We start from the raw sequence: 18,352 nt of genomic DNA, 5'->3' as shown, positions 1-18,352 counted from the left end.
GGGTGAGTGTTTATTTGTCTGGTCATGTACTTCATAAAATTTAATGTAATAATGTAAGTTATAGTTTGTCTAGGCGTGTACTTCATAGAATTTAATGTAATAATGTAAGTCATAATTTGTCTGGGTGTGTACTTCATAGAATTTAATATAATAATGTAAGTCATAGTTAAGGACATCCCTCATCGTCTATGAAGGTTTATTTGTCTAGACATGTACTTCACATAATTTAATGTAATAATGTAAGTCATAGTTAGTCTGGTCATGTATTTCATAGAATTTAATATAATAATGTAAATCATAATTATATATTTGATTGTAAATATCAATATAGACATCTCTCCTCGTCCGTGAATGTTTATTTGTCTAGACATGTACTTCATAGAATTTAATGTAATAATGTAAGTCATAATTTATCTAGTCATGTACTTTATAGAATTTAATATAATAATGTAAGTCATAGTTATATATCTGATTGTAAATAGCAGTATAATGATATGCTGTAATAGTAATTATAAATATCTGCATAATATAATAATTTAATGTGTAATTAGTATTTAAATAAAAAAAAAAAGACTGGTGCCACATTATTGTGATTTTAGTTCGGGTATTATTGAAAATTGCCGCAACTATTCTTTTCTTTTTTGAAACAAAATTATAGTGGAGAAGCCATTCGAATCGAGCTGGAATTATAAATCCAAAGGCTTAAATGAAACGTGGTGATTTTACATGGTAAATAAAACCGTACTATTTTAGTGATAGCCGACAATAAAAAGTAATGGAGATATAAAGTACAGTTTAAATTAAAAAAAAGATTAACCATCAAATACGATTGTTCAAAAAATAAGGCAAAAATGAAAGTGAGTTGATTTATTTTTTCTTCTTTTCAAAAATAGGATAAGTTGAAGTTTATAGTAATTTAAGATATTTTAAAATTTGTCATTTTACAAAGAGAAATTAGAAATTAACCCAAAAACTATGTATGACAATAGAATGATTTCATTTATTAGTTATGTATTAATTTCCTTCCTTTTTTTTAATCTTTATGAAAGGATTTTTTATATTTATATTAGTTGTTTTTAATCTTAAAAAAAAAATGTATTGATTTATAAAAAACAGTAGAAACTCAATAAGTTAATAGTCTTGAAACCATGGAAAATCTATTAATTTGGTGAATACTAATATATTAATAAAATAATAATTATTAATTTATAAAGATAATATCACATTCATAATAGGATTTTTAATATAATATAGAGGTAATATAATTAGAAAATGTAGTAATTCTATCAAACTATATGGTACGATTCTAAGTTGATCTTGATTGAGATTAATCATTCAATTAATAACCCCTTGACAAGATCATAATTACATGGTAACTCATTAAAGAAGATTTATTGTAGGCAATATATTAAGCTTTTCTCTCTTACTCTTAACATTGCATATATAATGCTACAATTACTTCTTTTGTGAAAGGTGCAAAAAAGGCAATAATAACCAATGAAATACGTAAAGCATTATGTGAGTACCAACAATGATGTGTTGTATGTATTTAATTTCTAATTAGTTAATTATTAATTTATGTATTAATTGGGTTCTATAGAAGAATAAGATTTTTCTTTAAAAAAACTTTGTTATCTAATAAATTTATTGAATTATTTATTTACTCCATTAACAGTAAGTTGGGATTGACAAAAGTTATTATTTAATTGAGGTTATCAATTTATGAAATATTAATTTAACGAGGTTCAACTACATAAGAAAAAAGAAAAACTGGGAAAATGATAAAATCACAATGGTTAAGGTTACGGTGGCACGAAATGTGTATGCTACCTCAAACTATAAATATAAAGCTTCCCAACAAACACGTAACCTCGTTAAGCTCGTGATCAGAGTCCTGCATTACCAAATTCCCTTCGTTTTAGCTCTCCGATTAGCTATCCGTAGTCCATATGTATATTAATGTACGCACATATGCATGCTATGTATGATATGAAATTGCTGTAATAATTAATGTATGTTTCGTATAGTATACATGTTTCTGTTTATGTCAATTAATTGGCTAACGATTTTGGATTCTCATGATGCTCTTGTTCTTTCATTGTAATTTAGCTAGATTCTTCAAATAGTTACCCTTTACTTTTTCTAATTAGTTTTATTGTTTTGTTTCCAGGGTTTAGTGTCAAACAAGATTCTTTGAATTTTATTGATTGAGTAGATTGAAATTCAAATATCGCCAAAATAGCCATTTACATGTATCTGCAGTATAGCTGACTCTTGGAGTTCTTAACGTATATCACGTGATCTTGAGGATAGGAAATAGGAATTCTTATGTTTATAAAAAATCAAGGCATTGAAAGATCATCAGAACTTTAGTAATGGCAAATTGTTGAGAGTATACATTGTTTTCGTGATAAGGGATGCTTGTTTTCTTGAAATAGAATGGCAGCTAGCAGTGGCACTCAGCCGATAAGAAAAGCTATTGCCGCCTTGAAGGACACCACAAAGGTTGGATTGGTAAACTTAAACAGTGAGAATAAGGTGATTTAATTTACATCCAAAAACTTTATTAATGCAATCTTGTAGTTAATTAATAATGTTCTTTATTTAATAATACTCTATCATGTACTCCAGGGACTGGATATTGCCATTGTTAAAGCAACGAACCATGACGAAGTATTGCCAAAGGAGAAACACATCAGCAGTGAGTGATCATTTCTTATTATTTGTAATGTTTTTGGGTTTCAATTAAACCTTTCAAGTCCAGAAAATTTGTGCCTAATCTTGTGTTCTGGGATATACGATTATACTTCTTTATGAGTTTTGATATATGAATGTGCGCCAACTGTTTTCATGTTTTCAGAGATTCTTGAAGCTGTTTTAGCTTCAAGACCTCGTGCTGATGTTGCTTACTGCATACAAAGTCTTGCCAAGCGTCTTGCTAAAACACATAGTTGGACAGTATGCCCCCTCATCACCTTGGTTATCTTTATGTTTGAATTTTGTATGTTTCTTTATATTGTATATCGTTGTTACTTGTTTTCCAATCAATCTCACTACTTGATTAATTCTCAGGTAGCATTAAAAACCTTGATAGTTATACACCGTGCACTGAGGGAAGTTGATCATTCATTTTGTGAAGAGTTAATAAATTACAGCAGGGGAAGAGCTCTTATGTTTAATCTATCTCACTTCAGGGATGAATCAAGTCCAGTTGGTACTCTATATTCTCTTAGCTCATCTAATGTCAAGGTCTGCAATATGCTGTACTTACAATAACTAACTTTTTATGCTTGAAGCATGGGATCACTCTGCCTGGATTCGTAATTATGCTTTATATCTTGAAGAGCGAGTGGAGTGTTTCCGCATACTGAGATATGATGTTGAGAAGAGCCACATGGTGAGCAGTTCGGATTCAACTCTTTATCTCCTTGATAAGTTTGAGTGTATTTAAGAGCATTAACCTCCAAATTTTTCTAAAAGTATGTATATACTTCAAGTTTTGTAGATTAAATGCTCTATATGCTTATTTATGTTTCCTTGTTGACAGGGAAGTGGGAGACTTAGCATCCCAGACTTGCTTGATCAGCTGCCTTCCTTGCAACAGCTTCTTTTTCGCCTTCTGGGTTGCAAGGTAATATGGCCACGAGTCATATTATGCTATTTCATTGGTATAGCATTCTTGATGTTATTGGTATATTTCTGATAGTGTGTATTATTTCTGCAGCCACAAGGAGCCGCTTTATACAATAATTTGATTCATTATGCACTTTCAATTGTATGGATTATCTATAGCCCTCTAACATTATGCTGCTGTTTTGTTTCAATTGATTATCCGCTATACTGATGTTGTGCCTTTCTTAGATTGCAAGTGAAAGTGTGAAGCTGTATGTCTCAATTACTGATGGAATTCTCAAATTAGTTGATAAGGTGAGCTTTTTCTGTATGAGTGCTGGTGTTTCCCATCTGCCAAAGTAGAAATTGATGGCATCTAATTATCTTCTTTTGCAGTATTTTGAGATGCCTCGTCATGATGCTGTTAGAACACTTGAAATTTATCGGAAGTCTGAGAGTCAGGTACATATCTTTATGCCTGAGTGTCAATATGTAATTTTGATCCCTTCGGTCCTCTTATCCAACATCTATTCAACATTTAACCTTGTACGTTGCTGCAGGCAGACAGCTTAACTTCATTATTTGAGATCTGCAGGGAGCTTGACTTTGGAAGAGGGCAGAAGTACATTAAAATTGAAAAGGTATAAGAGGGAACATTTTGAGATAACATTTTGTGTCAAGTCTTTTGTTATGGTTGTGCCTTTCAATCGATTTTTTTTTTTTAATTTACCAACTTGCTTAATTTGCTTGAGATTCATGCTGCAGCCCCCTGCATCATTTATGACTGCCATGGAGGATTATGTGAAGGTGGCGCCACACATCTTCATGTTACAATGTACAGCAGTATGATGTCTCAAAGCTTCTATTTTGGCTATATGGGAAACTGTTTAATTATTCCTACATTTCATGTTCTTCCTGAATTTTTCATAAAAAAGAAAGAAAAAAAAAAAAAGAAACCCAACTTCCTTTTATACACCAAAATCTATTAGAATTAGGAAAGATGAACCAATATTCAGAATTTATTAACTTTGTTGCATTATTAGAAAACTGAGTAGTTTAGTCCCGATTTCTCAAAAACTAAGAGATGTAGTCTATGCCAGCCTTCTTAAAATTAACAAATATATAACTGTGCCATGCATATCTTACTTCTTGGGCTGATTTCACTATCTAAAATTGTTATCAAACAGATGGTGATCAGAATGTTGCTCGGATAGAAGCTCCAAAATTAGATGATGCTCCTGGAGCTAATGTGTCAACCGATAGACAAGACTCAGACCAGCCTGGGGCAGCACCCGAACCAGCAAGCAATGACCGAAGAGAGGCTGTAGCTACGCAGCAGCTAATCGACACCGAAGACACGCAACAGCGTACAGACCAAAGTGAGGCTGCTGCCTCACAACAGATTACTGACCTTCTGGTAATGGTTTTACTGAATTAATAACACTCTAGCATTCAATAGGATATTGTTCAAGTTGTATATTCTGATTTTTCAAATTTTTATTCTTGGAGGGCTTGGAAGAGCTAACCCAGCAGGTATCTGAAATGGATGAGAAGAACTCCCTCGCGCTGGCAATTGTTACTTCTGGTGAATTACTTATATTCTCTCTGAGCTCTTCATTGTTTCTTTTAAAGTACCCATTTGATGATCATTTTACAAGAACTAATTAAAGGTTTTATCTCGTGCTTTTTCACAGAAAACCAACCAAATTCCGAAAACAGCTTTACTATGGCATGCCAGACTATGAGTTGGGAGCTTGCACTTGTTACAGCACCAAGCTCTAATGTAGCTGCAGTTGCAGGGAGCAAACTGGTTAGTACTTCATGTCCCAAGGATTCATTGCGATTATCATTCGTCTCTTCTCATCATCCTGTGGTTGATGCGACAGATTAAGAATGGTTTATTGCTAACTATATCGTCAAGTGCAGGCTGGTGGCCTGGATAAATTAACACTGGATAGTCTATATGACGACGCGATAGCAAGAAATGCAAAAAGGAATAGTAGTAACACGGTGGGGCAGCAGGTGGGCTCCAATCCTTTTGAAGCAGATAGTTTGAACCAGGATCCATTTTCCGCTTCGAGCGGTGTAACACCCCCAGCTAATGCGCAAATGTCAGATATGATTCAACAACAAAATTTTATGACTCAGCAACAGCAGCAAGAGCAAAAGCAAGAGCAAGAGCCACAAATGATAGGCCAGAACGCAACCAGTTCTTCGAATCCATTTCTTGATCAGAGTTTGCCATCTCATCCACGTCAGGATCCTTTCTCTGGTTTGACTTAAGATACAAGTCAAATGTTAGGAAAATGATTAACATTTCCGTTCCAGGATGTAAACTTTGGAACATTGATTTTGTTGCCATGTGTATATATGTAGGTTCTCTCGTTTCTTTCATGTTTATTTATCCAACAGCCGTGAGAGATCGAACATTTTAGAGCTCTGTTAGAGAACAATACTAAATAAAGCCTTAAGCATGTAGCTTGTATGCCACACAAGCTAAAATTATGATTAAAAAAAAAAATTAAGAGGTGCAATGAAATAGAAAGCGTTGAATATCTCCCTCCCATTTGTATTTATCGATCATGGTTCAATAACTCAATTACAAACCTATAATGGTTTAGTTATATATATAGTTCTTCTCTAGTATACAGGCATGCTTTTAAGTCGTACGATTTAATAAAGTCAAATTTGAATGCTATTATATATTTTTTTGTCTGATCTTGGTTCAACCTAAAACACTATGAGAGCTTTTCTATAACTGGCGATTCTTCCCTTCTGGAGGTGGTTTTCTAGAGAAGATGATGATTGAACTACATGCAAATGGATGCTTGGGGACGGTGACGGCTAGAGAGGTCCTAAAATCACAAGAAACTATTATTAGAGGTGACACCGACGGTGGTTGATGACATAACTAACGGTCAAGTTAGGGGGAGGTAGGATGGAGTGAGGGTTTTAGAGTAACCCTAAAGCAAGAAGAAAGTTTAGTGTTTTTGAGATGAATAAGTCACTTACCTCATGTGAAACTAACATGACATTTTTAAGAGGAATTCCCTTGAGGGAATCTTTATGTCTATTTGGATAGGCGGCGAGCCGCCATTGGCAATCTCCCTCCTCATGTAGGATTTTTAAGTAATTTGGCTTCCTTTGTCGAGGAGCTTCAGTTTACTAGGGTTGGATAACTGTCGACGTGGGGTCAGTCTGGGTTTAGCAAGGTGTCCCTAACTCCAGTTGGCTTATTTTGAATGAGTCGATTGGGTGAGAAGCACATCTGCACATGGTCTTTATGAAGAGAGTGTTGGTGGCTTGTTTGTGGTCCTCTTTCCTTACCTCTAACTTGGGTGGCTTGTAGGGGATATTTAGGAGACAGTCTGTGTGGGGACTATACTGCCATGCAACAGTGCAGGCATACCATAAGAGGTATTTCATTATTCTCTAATAACTCAAGTAGTTGACGCCGTCTTCTGGAGATCGTCCCATCTCAACTTCCTCTTTTCGTCTTCCCCTTCTCAACTTTCCCTTTATTCTTTGTCACGGTCTTGAGTCATGTTCCCAACCATTTCTTTGTGGTCTTCCCTTTCATTCTCCCTTTTCAGCTTCTTTTTTATCCTTTGTCATGGTTTTGAGTCATACTCCCATGCGGCATGCCCTCAATACCTCTGATCTATATTTTACCACCAAGATATATGTATATATCTATGTTATGTACATGTATATGAAACTGTTGTTTAGCAAAACTAGTTCACTTTTAATGGCTAAGCGATTAAGTGTGAACACTGATATCTCTCATTGACATCATGTTTCTGTCTGACATTCAAGCTTTTATTTTCATTGAAATGAAATGCCACTAATTCTGTTTGACTTTAAGCTTTTATTTTAATTTTTTCATTAAAATAAATGACATCATTGTATTCTTTTTGAAGTTTCGGTGAAGTTTAGTTTTGGGTTTTTCCCTCTTTTTCTTTCCTTATTTTCCACATCTTTCTCTCGTCTTTCTGTTATTGTTGATCCTGTCAACAAACATATTAAGACAAATGGACGATTAGCATAAGCCGCTAACTTGATTAAGGGTGTATTTGGGATTGAGGTTGGGCAGCTGTAACTTAAAAGGTATAATACTAAAGTGTTTAGTACACACTAGTTGTTGTAACTTGAAAGCTATGCTGATATGATTTTTTACTTGTATAATAGAAAATATATTATTTCTTTAATAATTTTATCAAAATTATTATTTAAAAATTATATTTACTACATATTATTAATTTTTATTTCATAATTACAACTTTTTTCTATAATAGTTACAGCTTAAAAGTTACAGCACCTCAATTCCAAACAGGACCTAAGTTTCCATTTGGTTAAGTAATTGCAGATGAAAAATTAAAGGAATTATTTTGTAGAAAAAATATTATTTACAAATCATAAACTTCCATTTTGAATAAGTAATGCTCTAAATAAAACAAAAGAAACGAACAAATGCAAAACAAATGGACGACAGAAACGGCAACCAATGCTGCCATTTCACGCGTTTTATTTTCTAATATTTTTTTGTGGGGCCGACAACAAATAATAAAATAAGTTTAAAAAAGGGGAAAAATGCTCAAATATCTTCTAATAAAGGAAACCCCATCCACTCATCCTCCACTTGTTCTCCACCCACATCGTCCCCGGCCGTTTCACAACTCCACTCGTCCTCGTCACCAACCAACGCTCTAAACACTTCGTCCCCTCTATTTCCCATCCTCCACTCGTTCTCCACCCACATCGTCCCTCCATTTCACAACTCCACTCGTCCTCGTTGCCAACCAACGCTCTAAACACTTCATCCCCTTTGTTTCATTTCTCCACTCGTCCCCGTCCATTACTTTCTATCAATTCAAAGTAAAAAAAAAAAATCATAACAAATTTAATCCATCACTTTCTAACAATTTAAATTGAAAAAAAATTCTAGCAATTTAAATATATATAACACAACCAAAAACTAATTTTATTTGAATGTAGTGGAAAACTGAAAGTTATCGATTATTCGGCTACAATTTTATCAACGTTGTTGGCGTGGTCTTTGGCACCAAATTCAGATTTCTGAATGCTGGTTTTATTTCATTTTTTTTTCTGTTAATGCAAATGCAAATCTGAGTTCGTCAGATTTGGCTTCGTCCAGTTGGGGGGATAATGGTGTTGATGGCACAGAAGTAGCTTTTTGTCATTACTTTCTTCTTCTAAAGTTTTCTTTTCGTTACTTTTTCATTATTTTAATATTTTATTTGCATTATTTTAATTTTTTAAACAAAAAGAGAGACAGAAATAGGACCCATAGAAACGGCAGCGGGCGCTGTTGTTTCTGTTTTCCCTTTGTTCATTTAGCACTGCTAGTTCTGCTATTTAGACAATACCACAACAGAGGGAAGACATAAACGACATTGTTTCCTGTCATCTCTCTTTTCTATTATGGGAAAAAAATAAATATATAATGGTGCACAAGTGAATAAAGTGAAAAACTTTTTTTTTTTTTTGCTATTGGACAAAGGTTTTAACATGATGATTAAAGTGAAAGGCCATAACTCTATCTGCATCCCTTATAGTTGTTTATCACACAACTGATATATGCATTTCCAACTTTGCATTTGTTCGATTTCAATAACATAAAAAAAAAGTGGTCATAAGGAAGAAGAGAGAAAAGTTAGATCTGGATTTGTTTAATAGCAGAAAAAAAAAGTGAAACAAAACTAGTGGCAATGAATATGCAAACAGAGGGAGCTTGATAAAATTGTTGCTGATTGATTGGTAAGTTGGTCTCTCTCATACATTCAAATAAAGTTTTTGTTGTGTTCTATATATTTAAATGGTTAGAATTTTTTTAATTTAAATTGTCATGATTTTTTTTTACCTTGAATTGACATGAAGTAATTGATTAAATTTATAACAATTTCTGGATGGGTTTTATATATGTTAGGATTTTTTTTTTAATTTACATTGCTGGAAATAATCGAATAAATTATAACAATTTCTGGATGTGTTTTTATATATGTTAGGATTTTTTTTAATTTAAATTGCTAGAAATAATGTAATAAATTATAACAATTTATGGATGTGTTTTATATATTTAAATTGTTAGGATTTTTTAATTTAAATTGTTAGAAAGTAATGGATTAAATTTATAGCAATTTCTAGATGTGTTTTATATATGTTAGGATTTTTTTAAATTTAAATTACTGGAAATAATGGGATAAATTATAACAATTTCTGGATGTGTTTTATATGTTGAAATTGTTAGGATTTTTTAATTTAAATTGCTGGAGATAATGGAATAAATTATAAAAATTTGTGGACGTGTTTTATATATTTAAATTGTTAGGATTTTTTGTTACTGGACAAAAATGTTATAAAAGTTTCTAATTACTTATTCTTAATACAAATGTTAATTATTTTGTAGAAATTGAGAATTTAGAAAAGAGTAATGATATAGCCACAAACTCTTGTACAAACTTATTTTGTACAAACTGACGTGGCATGATAAGATTGGTTGAATTAAATATCACTTGGCCCATATGATTTGTTTTTATTATTTTATATTTTCATTCAACCAATGAATTAATGCCACGTCAGTTTGTACAAAATAAGTTTGTATAAGAGTTTGTGGCTGTATCATTACTCTTTAGAAAATGAGCATGCATTTGAAGAGTTGCAAGAAATAACAGCCAACAATGTAGATGAAATTGTTCTTGGAATGTTATTTAATAGTTATGAAGAAATGTTTGCATTTTACAAAGTCTATGGTAAAACAAGAAGAGTTTCCCGTAAATGTTCGAACTCCTTAGGAAGGGACTGATAGAATTGTAAAGTATGCGACATTTGTATGTAGTCATAGCGGCAAGTCAGAAAGGAAATCTACCAATGTATTGAAGTAGAAACTTGATGTGAAAAATGGTTGTGATGCAAAAATTAGAGGTTGTCTAAATGAAGATGGAAAATAGGTTCTTTGAACTTTAAATTTTCAACACAACCATGAATTATCCAGACAAAGTTAGGTATTAAACAAAATCAAACAAATTAACGAACAAAAACAGTTCATCTATGGAAGGAAAGTGAGAGGGAATGATAAGTGAACAAAACAAATAATTTTTTAAATTTAAGATGTTGATTTTTGTAATTATAATTTTTTTTATTATTCAAAAACAATGAAAATTGTTTCATAATTGTGATTGAATGATTGAGAATATGTATAACAATATAACTCTAATACGATCGAGCCGTTAGATTTGGGCGCACGTGAAAAGGACTACAAACACGTAAGCAGGTAGCCAAGTAGGCCCATTGGGATTGGGTGACAGCTAGCGAAGGCGTAACTGCCTGCCCCATTTTCGTTGGTGGAACTAAAACACAGGAGAGGGCTACCTTACAGATTCTGTAAGGTACAGCCCTCACGTGAATAGTGCTTGGCTGTGGGTAGGGATGGTAATTTTTCCCGATGGGATGGGATCCTGCGGGATCCCATCCCATTTGGGACGGGATTGGGACATTTTTTTATCTCAATTACATATGCAGGAGAGGAGTGGGATTGACAAATTCCGTCTCATCCCGTCTCATTACCGATTAAGAATAGAAATTTTTTCAATTGGGATGGGATCCCGCAAGATCCCATATCTTTTGGGATGGGATTGAGATATATTTTTGTCCCAAAAAAATATAGGGACGAGATTGAGACGTTTTTTCATCCCATTTGCATATACGGGATGGGACTGGGATTGGTAAATCCCATCCCATCCCGTCCCACTGCCAACCCTAGCTGTGGGCTCGTATGAGACCCACAACCAAGTTTGTGAGTGAGCTGTAACTTACAGAATCTGTAAGTTTGTGAGTGACCACAAAAGATACGCATTAATAGCTTTTGTTTGTCGGTGGAACTAAAACACAAGTGACCACTAAAAATGCCCGCCAGTTTTCATTTTTCATACACCACAAGAATTCTGAAGTCTTAGTGCCTCCAACCCCAAGGTATATGCGAACTTTCTTTTCTTGCTAATTAAGGCATGATTTGATTGGCTAGTTTTGTGTTGTGCATACCATCAGAGCTAACCATATCTATTATTCTGTATATTCTTATTTTTCGTGGCCACCGGATGCACGCAGGTGGTGACACAATGGAAACAATTCACGTAAAAGAGTCAACAATAATACGGCCTGTTTGGGAGAAATACGTCGACGAGACCAGGCATGGTGAGCAGATATCTGATGGCAGAGTTCTGCGAACCGGTGTGTTCCGTAAAAGCCTGGTGCGCGGGGGAACAGGAGCAGAAATATCCTGCTCGTCCACGAGCACGTCATCCGCGAGGTAAATTTCTTGTAAGAGGCATAAGGCCATTCCGGTTAGAGGTCGAGAGGCCAGGAGACCCGGTCGACGGCAGTTGGCAAGACCTGCTCTCCAGCCCGAGAATCTAGGCACGACATCCACGCTTTCCCCAGAACCGTGGCGTAACACGCAAGATCCCACGTTTGCCCATAACGCAGCATAACGCAGCATAACGCAGCAGTCGGAGTCCCATACCGTCCCCCAAAAAAGCGGAAACAAGATCTCACGAAACCACGACAGCCACGCTTTCCCCAGAACCGTGGCGTAACACGCAAGATCCCACGTTTGCCCATAACGCGGCAGTCAGAGTCACATACCGTCTCGAAAAAAGTGGAAAACTGGGATTCAGAGGAAGCCTATAAAAAGGTAGCCAACGAAGGTAAATGGGTTAGCATTTTTGAGATTAGAAAAGAAATTCTAAAAGAGAGAAAACAACCTAACAGCCATAAGATTTGTGGCAAGCGTTTCCCGAACCTTCATATCTGACTTGAGCGTCGGAGGGTTTGCGCCGGGAAAACAACCGGCGTACTCTGACCTGTCTGTGTGCGCAGGAACCTCTGGAGAAGAAGCCTTGCGAGGAGACCCCCTAGTCATGATGACGTTGATCGAGCAGAGATCCTGGTCGTAGAACGAGGAGAACCGGAATCTCGCATCAACATTTTGGCGCCGTCTGTGGGGAGCTGAAGTATTGCTCGCCTGCTCACCCTCAATCGAATGGACAAGTAGAAGCAGCCAACAAGACCAACAAGAGGCTTTTGAAAACCAGGCTTCGAGCAAAAAAGGGTGCGTGAGTTGACGAGCTGTCAGGTGTGCTATGGGCATACAGAACAACCCACAAAACCGCAACTGGGGAGACACCGTTTGCTTTGGCTTTCGGACATGAAGCGGTCGTGCCGGCTGAGATAGGAACGACTACACACCGGACAAATCATTTTAATGAGCAGGAGAACGACGAGCAGATATGTTTGAATCTTGATCTGCTAATGGAAAGGAGGGAGCAAGCAGCCGAGCGATCAGTCATTTACCAACAGAGGGTTGCTCGGTATTATAACCAGAAGGTGAACATACGGCAATTCAGGGTCGGAGACTGGGTACTGAGAAGAGTGAATCAGAACACCAAAGATTCGACTCAAGGAGTGCTGGGACCGAATTGGGAAGGGCCATATAGAGTCAAGCAGATAGTGGGACCCGGAGCTTACAAGCTGGCTCGCACGGACGGCCACGAGGTGAAACGCCCATGGAACGCAGCACACCTTCGAAAATACTTCCAGTAAGACTTGTTCACATTTGAAAGCTATTTTTGCTCATGTTCATTATCGTTTATCTTTCACGCTTTATGTCCAAACGATTTCATGTAAGTCGAATCCTGCCATTAGTGGAACGTCGAGGAATTTCTTTCGCTTGAAACCGAGAAAATTCCCAAAGGCATGCAAAGGCTCATCAAAATCTCAAAGCCTGTCTTAGGGCGAGACAGAAGCCAAGCATGCCAGGATCTGCTCAGCCACGAGAAGGCGAGCAGCATCCCAATCCTTGAAGAATCAAAGGCATGCAAAGGCTCGACAAAGTCTCAAAGCCTGTCTTATGGCGAGACAGAAGCCAAGCATGCCAGGATCTGCTCGACCACGAGAAGGCGAGCAGACTCCAAAGCATTCGAAGAAATTCCCAAGGCATGCAAAGGCTCGACAAAGTCTCAAAGCCTGTCTTATGGCGAGACAGAAGCCAAGCATGCCAGGATCTGCTCAGCCACGAGAAGGCGAGCAACATCCCAATCCTCGAAGAATCAAAGGCATCCAAAGGCTCGACAAAGTCTCAAAGCCTGTCTTATGGCGAGACAGAAGCCAAGCATGCCAGGATCTGCTCGACCACGAGAAGGCGAGCAGACTCCAAAGCATTCGAAGAAATTCCCAAGGCATGCAAAGGCTCGACAAAGTCTCAAAGCCTGTCTTATGGCGAGACAGAAGCCAAGCATGCCAGGATCTGCTCAGCCACGAGAAGGCGAGCAGCATCCCAATCCTCGAAGAATCAAAGGCATGCAAAGGCTCGACAAAGTCTCAAAGCCTGTCTTATGGCGAGACAGAAGCCAAGCATGCCAGGATCTGCTTGACCACGAGAAGGCGAGCAGCATCCCAATCCTCGAAGAACCCAATCCTCGAAGAACCCAAGGCATGCAAAGGCTCGACAAAGTCTCAAAGCCTGTCTTATGGCGAGACAGAAGCCAAGCATGCCAGGATCTGCTCAGCCACGAGAAGGCGAGCAGAATCCCAATCATCGAAGAACCCAAGGCATGCAAAGGCTCGACAAAGTCTCAAAGCCTGTCTTATGGCGAGACAGAAGCCAAGCATGCCAGGATCTGCTCGACCACGAGAAGGGGAGCAGACTCCAAAGCATTCGAAGAAATTCCCAAGGCATGCAAAGGCTCGACAAAGTCTCAAAGCATGTCTTATGGCGAGACAGAAGCCAAGCATGCCAGGATCTGCTCGGCCACGAGAAGGCGAGCAGCATCCCAATCCTCGAAGAATCAAAGGCATGCAAAGGCTCATCAAAGTCTCAAAGCCTGTCTTATGGCGAGACAGAAGCCAAGCATGCCAGGATCTGCTCGGCCACGAGAAGGCGAGCAGCATCCCAATCCTTGAAGAATCAAAGGCATGCAAAGGCTCATCAAAGTCTCAAAGCCTGTCTTATGGCGAGACAGAAGCCAAGCATGCCAGGATCTGCTCGGCCACGAGAAGGCGAGCAGCATCCCTATCTTTGAAGAATCAAAGGCATGCAAAGGCTCATCAAAGTCTCAAAGCCTGTCTTATGGCGAGACAGAAGCCAAGCATGCCAGGATCTGCTCGGCCACGAGAAGGCAAGCAGAATCCCAATCCTCGAAGAATCCAAGGCATGCAAAGGCTCGACAAAATCTCAAAGCCTGTCTTATGGCGAGACAGAAGCCAAGCATGCCAGGATCTGCTCGGCCACGAGAAGGCGAGCAGCATCCCAATCCTTGAAGAATCAAAGGCATGCAAAGGCTCATCAAAGTCTCAAAGCCTGTCTTATGGCGAGACAGAAGCCAAGCATGCCAGGATCTGCTCGGCCACGAGAAGGCAAGCAGAATCCCAATCCTCGAAGAATTAAAGGCATGCAAAGGCTCGACAAAGTCTCAAAGCCTGTCTTATGGCGAGACAGAAGCCAAGCATGCCAGGATCTGCTCGACCACGAGAAGGCGAGCAGACTCCAAAGCATTCGAAGAAATTCCTGAGGCATGCAAAGGCTCACCAAGTCTCACAGCCTGTTTTATGGCGAGACAGATGCCAAGCGTGCCAGGATCTGCTCGACCGCGCGAAGGCGAGCCGAATCCCAGGCATTGAAGAATCTTCAAAGGCGTGTGGCAAAACCATGAGCAAAGCCGGAACCTACTCGTCTAGTCAAAGACAAGCAGATTCTCAAACGAAAATTAACTCATAATTACAACATAAGAAAGTAATCAAAAAACATTTTTATTAATTTGTTAATAATTAACAGAGAGGATTTGGTTTTCCTAATGAGGACGGACTCTTGGGTTGCCAGCATTTAACAGCGCCGAATCCCGAGGGTCTCATAACCGTCGGTTTGAAATTCAAATGGAGGGGAGGATTTCTGCCACGTCACCTCGTCCGCAATTAAATGCGACGTGATTCTTGGCAGCCTTTTCCAATCCCACGCGAGCGAGTACTAACGAGTTTCTACTGCTGGTCCACTACATTACCCAACACCAGAAACTGGGGGACCGGTGTTTGGGAGAAATACGTCGACGAGACCAGGCATGGTGAGCAGATATCTGATGGCAGAGTTCTGCGAACCGGTGTGTTCCGTAAAAGCCTGGTGCGCGGGGGAACAGGAGCAGAAATATCCTGCTCGTCCACGAGCACGTCATCCGCGAGGCAAATTTCTTGTAAGAGGCATAAGGCCATTCCGGCTAGAGGTCGAGAGGCCAGGAGACCCGGTCGACAGCAGTTGGCAAGACCTGCTCTCCAGCCCGAGAATCTAGGCACGACATCCACGCTTTCCCCAGAACCGTGGCGTAACACGCAAGATCCCACGTTTGCCCATAACGCAGCATAACGCAGCATAACGCAGCAGTCGGAGTCCCATACCGTCCCCCAAAAAAGCGGAAACAAGATCTCACGAAACCACGACAGCCACGCTTTCCCCAGAACCGTGGCGTAACACGCAAGATCCCACGTTTGCCCATAACGCGGCAGTCAGAGTCACATACCGTCTCGAAAAAAGCGAAAAACTGGGATTCAGAGGAAGCCTATAAAAAGGTAGCCAACGAAGGTAAATGGGTTAGCATTTTTGAGATTAGAAAAGAAATTCTAAAAGAGAGAAAACAACCTAACAGCCATAAGATTTGTGGCAAGCGTTCCCCGAACCTTCATATCTGACTTGAGCGTCGGAGGGTTTGCGCCGGGAAAACAACCGGCGTACTCTGACCTGTCTGTGTGCGCAGGAACCTCTGGAGAAGAAGCCTTGCGAGGAGACCCCCTGGTCGTGATGACGTTGATCGAGCAGAGATCCTGATCGTAGAACGAGGAGAACCGGAATCCCGCATCAACACGGCCTGCTCAAGAAACCCCCAGACATTGCCTACGGTTGAGTGATTTAAACCTGCAGATGCCGGAAATTCACATCCCCTGTGTGTATTTCTACCGGCGGCCAAATTATCCTTGCAATTTCTTTGAAGGTGGTTTACTGAAGGAGGCTTTGAGTAAAGTTCTTGTCCCGTTTTACCCCTTGGCCGGAAGATTGGGTAAAGATGAAAATGGCAGAATTGAAATAAAATGTAACGGAGAGGGAGTTTTATTTATTGAAGCTAAAACGAGTTGTGTCACTGATGATTTTGGCGACTTTGAATCAAGCTTGAAGCTCGTGCAACTTGTTCCACCTGTTGATCGCACGAAAGATGCATATTTTCATCCACTTATTATGGCACAGGTAGAAGAATAAGAACAAAAAGAGAGCTCGTGTGTTTCCTCATTTTATTAAAATGAAATTGAGAGCTACTTCATCAAAAGAATTATTCATAATACTCACTCAAACTTAGTCACTTTATTTCTTTATAGGTAACGCATTTTAAGTGTGGAGGAGTTTCTCTTGGACTTACGACGCATCATACGCCAATGGACGGAACTACGGCATATCACTTCATGAACTCATGGGCTGAGATGGCGCGTGGCATTCCTATTAGCGTTCCACCAATCTTTGATCGAACTATACTAGATGTTGGAGTCCCAACTTCTCCATCATTTCACCACATCGAATACGATCCCCCTCCTTCCATGAATACTCCTACTCAAAATCCTCAAGCCATTTCCACTACAATCCTGAAATTATCACCTGATCAAATGAACATCCTTAAAGAAAAATCTAAGGGAGATCACGGATCCACTGTCAAGTATACTAGATTTGAGATTGTAACAGCACATATATGGCGCTGCCCATGTAAAGCACGAGGGTTGTCTGTTGATCAAGCTACCAAGTTAGAGATTCCCACATCTGGGCGATTTAAATTGAATCCTAAAATTCCACTTGGGTATTGTGGCAATGTAAACTTCAGGGCCACACCAATGGCCTTGTCAGGTGATATTCAATCGGAATCATTAAATTGTACAACAGAGAGAATTCATGAAGCAATTAAATTGAGGGATGACAAGTATATGAATGGGGTCGGCCGGTGTTTACGATGCCTTTGTTCGGCATGGACGGAGATGTTTTCATTTTACCGGGTCCAACCAATGATGGGAGCTGGTTGGTGGTTGTAGACATGGAAACTAACCACTTGCAGCACTTCAACAAGTATTTTTATGATATCTTTCCGTAATCCCACGATGTAATATCTTTGGGTGTTGTGTTGATACTAACCATCTTATTATTTGCTGGTATGTTTGTAATAACGAACACCCTTTTGTCCTTTCGAAATGATTAATGAACTGCTTGAATGCATTGAATATAGAGAGCTGCTAAAACTGAGAATTGGAGAATTGATGATCATACAAAAGCTTATCTCAGGCATCATTCACGACTTTGGACTGGACAGCCAAGAAAATTCTGTTAGCTTATAGGATAATAGCGTCAAGGCCCCTAAGTTTCTGCCTCTTATTAACCAAATTACATTTTCTTCTATTTCTCAAATATGCCCATAATCCCGGCAAAAATATAACTGAAATAACTTTTGTATCGTTATGATCTAATACAACTATGATAAAAAAATCTATTTTCGATAAAAACGTACAAATTATAAGTAACTTTGTTCTTCATTCAACAAAACAAGAAAACTTGAAAACACAAACTCAGTCAAATTTTTCAGTAACAGTTTTATCTCTCGCCAAAGCAGAGTGTTAAGACATTAAAGGCAATCTCATTGAAACATATAAA

At 38.5% G+C, this 18,352-nt stretch overlaps 2 protein-coding genes across 4 annotated transcripts in view; both read left to right on the top strand.

The window, feature by feature from the left end:
* The first annotated feature begins 2,439 nt into the window (after positions 1-2,439).
* Positions 2,440-6,292, top strand: LOC102627546 (putative clathrin assembly protein At5g35200). The gene is made up of 15 exons (XM_006474554.2): positions 2,440-2,538; positions 2,632-2,701; positions 2,861-2,958; positions 3,073-3,214; positions 3,297-3,397; positions 3,548-3,631; positions 3,725-3,775; positions 3,862-3,927; positions 4,009-4,074; positions 4,173-4,253; positions 4,378-4,447; positions 4,800-5,029; positions 5,122-5,197; positions 5,307-5,422; positions 5,539-6,292. The coding sequence occupies exons 1-15, from the start codon at positions 2,440-2,442 to the stop codon at positions 5,893-5,895; spliced, it is 1,707 nt and encodes a 568-aa protein (XP_006474617.1). The 3' UTR covers positions 5,896-6,292.
* Positions 6,293-11,547: 5,255 nt separating this feature from the next.
* The window catches only part of LOC102628720 (shikimate O-hydroxycinnamoyltransferase-like), a 25,241-nt gene continuing 18,436 nt past the window's right edge, over positions 11,548-18,352 (top strand). The window contains exon 1 of one of the 3 annotated variants that reach the window (XM_052434333.1): positions 11,548-11,601. Coding sequence is in view for 2 of the 3 variants with exons in the window: in XM_052434334.1 (XP_052290294.1) it covers positions 16,592-16,912 (321 nt within the window). In the remaining variant the exon portion in view is untranslated. Of the gene's footprint in view, positions 11,737-16,536; positions 16,913-18,352 lie in introns of those variants that run through there. The other 2 variants (XM_052434329.1, XM_052434334.1) reach the window with 2 other exon arrangements.

Source organism: Citrus sinensis, chromosome 9, assembly GCF_022201045.2.
Source record: "Citrus sinensis cultivar Valencia sweet orange chromosome 9, DVS_A1.0, whole genome shotgun sequence".
NCBI classification, from domain to species: domain Eukaryota; kingdom Viridiplantae; phylum Streptophyta; class Magnoliopsida; order Sapindales; family Rutaceae; genus Citrus; species Citrus sinensis.
This window is presented reverse-complemented; position numbering and strand designations above follow the sequence as displayed.